General features: G+C 45.4%; 1 protein-coding gene across 1 annotated transcript; it reads right to left on the bottom strand.

Moving 5' to 3' along the window:
• Positions 1–1,678: 1,678 nt before the first annotated feature.
• Positions 1,679–2,649, bottom strand: LOC136522249 (early nodulin-93-like). Its single transcript, XM_066516059.1, has 3 exons — positions 2,406–2,649; positions 2,208–2,269; positions 1,679–2,140 (listed from the first exon to the last, which is right to left on the bottom strand). Exons 1-3 carry the CDS (start codon positions 2,467–2,469, stop codon positions 1,919–1,921), a joined length of 348 nt encoding a protein of 115 aa, XP_066372156.1. The 5' UTR covers positions 2,470–2,649; the 3' UTR covers positions 1,679–1,918.
• Positions 2,650–3,608: the final 959 nt, after the last annotated feature.

The raw sequence follows: 3,608 nt of genomic DNA, 5'->3' as shown, positions 1-3,608 counted from the left end.
TTTCAGCAGTATATTAATCGCGTACGAACGCTTGTCGCCAAAAAAACAAATCTTCTTTATATGTCATCTGATAGAGATAATTTCTATATAAAAATTGTAGCGCTCGATGAAACCTACAACTTTCTAATTATGAGTTTTTAATTTAAGGTCGGTAAGATGCTAAAAAAGTTAAAATGCTGATTTCAGTTCATGTATAGTGGTTTTGCATTTTAAATTTTTTTGAACATCTTAAAGACTTCAAATTGAAAAACTCAAAATTAGAATATTGTAGATCTCATCGAGCGCTACATCTTTCATATAAAAAGTATCTCCATTTGATAGCATATAAGAAAGATATGTTTTTTCAAGGCGACAAGCGTTCGTACGCGATTAATATACTGCTGAAAATTTATTTAATTTTTTTGAGTGTATTAGCGACCTCAAATTAAAAAACTCAAAACTAGAAAGTTGTAGATCCCGTCGAGAGCTACAACTTTTATATAAAAATCATCTTCGTGCGAGATCGTATTAAAAAGATACAATTTTTAGAATTTTCTGCAGAACGTAGCTACATTACCAAAATTTAGATTTCTTTTTTTAAAATTCTGTGCCGAATCGCTACAGTATTTGGGACCTGGATGACACCCTCTGCCAAGTTTAGGGACCTGCGGTGATCACTTTGAAAGTTTGGGACCTGGATGACACCCTCTGCCAAGTTTAGGGACCTGCGGTGATCACTTTGAAAGTTTGGGACCTGGATGACACCCTCTGCCAAGTTTAGGGACCTCCGGTGATCACTTTAAAAGTTTGGGACCTAGATGACACCCTCTGCCAACTTTAGAGACCTACATATATCACTTTGAAAGTTCGGGGACCTAAGTGACACCTTATGCCAACTTTGTGGACCGCTGGTGAATTTTCCTCTTAGCCTTTCTGCTGCGAGCTTTTGCGCCCCCACTCACTCGAGTAGTGCGTGTACGGCATCGATAGCTTATCCTCCGCTGTCTCCTCCAATTTTCAGATCCAATCCAATCCGGCTGTACTAGTGTCTATATCTAAGTCTTCATCCAAACTAAGCTACTTTTATTGACAACAGAGCTAGACCTAAACTCCTTCCAATTTTGTTTCGCTGCATATCTGAACTCATGGTATAAACGCAACCAGTGTGCTATGCATGGCATACCACAGGATTACCACCTTTTGCCATTCTACTGGATAGGCTGGCTACTGGGCTAGCGATAATGCAGAAGGACAATCTCACAAAACTACTAGCTGAGTCGCTGAGGCTCCATGAGGCTTCAAATTCCTTCGCACATGAATTATTAATTAATTGTTACAGTATTAGTAAACCAGTGTAAGTTTGACACGGTGCATGGATTCCGGACACACGTCAACAACTAATTAACAAGCCACTGTCACTGCTCCAAGCACGTGCCGTATACGCAGATCAGTGACCCGTTTCGGCTTTCCAGTCCTAGGACTGGAAAAGGTAAATAGTAAAAAATTTAGAAAATATATGTACGTATATACGAACATTTTTGTTACACTCTTTTATGTAGAGGTTTTGTCAAGGCTCTCCGGTCAGAGATGGTAAAAATAGTACACCATCTTTTTCTTTCTGCAACGGCAATGTATATGGCTATGGCCACTACTGATATGAAGATAGATTTTTTATCAGAAAAATAGCACATAAAGTTGGTTAATTAGGAACATAAATTAAATTTGCATTCATTCTGAATTGCCCAGCAAAGTACAAAGTAATTACAACGATATATAGTACTACTGGAGTAATATTACTAGTACATCGATGATGATTAGTGCGCGACTAGAGCGTCAGCCTAGCTAGCAGTTTATTATTCAGTCATCGACGGCATCTTTTTTTTTGGTGAAACATCGACGGCATCTGGTGCATATACTGACGAAGAGGTAGACGGATGTCTCATGGCCTGAAGAAAGCCGGGTGCAGGCGACCGGTGCCCTGGAAGGAGGTGTTCCTGAGGTGCTCAGGAGCCTCCTCAAACGAGTGCCGCCTCGCTAATGACAATATCTTCTTGTCGGCGGCGATGAAATAGGCCATCCCGGCAACTGTAGAGATGATGAGAGCCTGGCCGGTGGGGTTGATGTTGGCCTTCGCCCATGGCAGCATCCGAACGCTCGCCAGCTGAAACAACAGAGGTTACGAACATGGTGAGGTACATAGGTACAGGCTTAGATGGAATGAAACTCACGGTGGGAATCGCGGAGGCGATAGTTGCCACAGCTGCCGCCTTGGCTCCGGCAAGGGTCGCCTCTGCAGACGACATGTGGATACAGAAGCATCAGTTAGATCAGTGTACTACGCTACTACTACTACATATACATAGCGCTTCGAGGCAAGCTTGTTTGAGGCCATCTAATGCAGTATGTACACCACTACACCTACGTACCTCGCGAGCATCGCTTGGCGAGGGCAAGCTTCTGGTCAAGGGATGCACGGCTCACCGTCGACATCTCTCGGGTCTATGCAGTTGCAGACTTGGACTTGCAGTAGCAAAGGAAGGCTAGTAAAAAGAAGCAGCAGCTCTAGAAGCTAGCACGCAGTGATCGAGTGGCACGCACTGAAACTGAAAGCACAAGGAGTGAGTTAGGACTGAGGACGAGGACGATGGATGTGTTGCCAGATGCAGGGGAGGCCGAGGATTTATAGGCGGCATGCCGGCATATGAAGACCCCAAACTATCGGCGGACGGGGCGAGAAGCGGCGGGCGGGCGCGGACGTGGTTTTGGAGCAGCGGCGGAGCCCATTTGTTGTGTGCGCGCTGGGTGGTGAAGTGCAGTGGATTGCAGTTTTCAGGATAGATGCCGTTGCCGTTCACCTCCTCGTTCTCTGCTCTCAGGGGACCACGCTCTGCTCTGCTATCGTCTCTGCTCGTAGCCTGTAGACAGACGTAGCATAAATAACAGCATGTGCATGGGACTAACTTCACTGTTCACTGGTTCTTGTGCTTGCCACGTCACCAGCCAGTGCTAGATCAGGGGGGTTAGCTTTTCATCAGCCTAACCACGTGCAGGTCAAGGTTACAGAACCCCAACCCTTGTGATGAATGATGTGGGTTACTACTAGCTAGCTTCGGCATTATCTGTGTGCTACTGAAAAAAAGGTTGAAACGAAAAGAGTTACCAACCACAACCACTCCTGTGAGTTTGACACGCTAATGAGAGCTAGGTAGCGATGGCACGCGTGAACTACACGCTCAGGCCTTTGACACTGCTGCATACGCTGACCCAAAAGCCATCGGTTATTAGTAAGTTCAGACATTTGGCGAGGTGGTGGCCGTAATTTTAATTAACAGTGTTGTAAAAAAAAAACTACGGTGACAAAGAGAGAAGCAAGCCTGTGTAACGACTGACAACAAAGTGACTTTTTTCTGAGGACGATGGAGGTCTGGTGTGTTTCCGTGTGGCCCGGCGGTGCCTGACTGCCTGTGCCCTCAGTTTTTGGGGTGGCGCTCCCAGTTTTCGGCAGGCAGCAGCACAAAACCGCAGACACGGCAGACGTGACGCCGGTGGTAGGCGGGACAACATCAGCCTAAGATCGAGTTGTTGTTGCATAGAAGAGCATACAATGGCCATTCAAAGGTAGAAGAAAA

The sequence above is a fragment of the Miscanthus floridulus genome, chromosome 18 (assembly GCF_019320115.1).
Source record: "Miscanthus floridulus cultivar M001 chromosome 18, ASM1932011v1, whole genome shotgun sequence".
Classification (NCBI taxonomy): Eukaryota; Viridiplantae; Streptophyta; class Magnoliopsida; order Poales; family Poaceae; genus Miscanthus; species Miscanthus floridulus.
The sequence above is the reverse complement of the archived record's forward strand: the minus strand, read 5'-3'. Positions and strand labels throughout refer to the sequence as shown.

Coding starts and splice junctions, on each gene's coding strand:
- LOC136522249 (XM_066516059.1), bottom strand. CDS start 2,469: ATGTCGACGGTGAGCCGTGCATCCCTTGACCAGAAGCTTGCCCTCGCC. Junction 2,270..2,405: donor CGCCAAGCGATGCTCGCGAG/GTACGTAGGTGT, acceptor TGTCGTCTGCAG/AGGCGACCCTTGCCGGAGCC. Junction 2,141..2,207: donor TCGCCTCCGCGATTCCCACC/GTGAGTTTCATT, acceptor CTGTTGTTTCAG/CTGGCGAGCGTTCGGATGCT.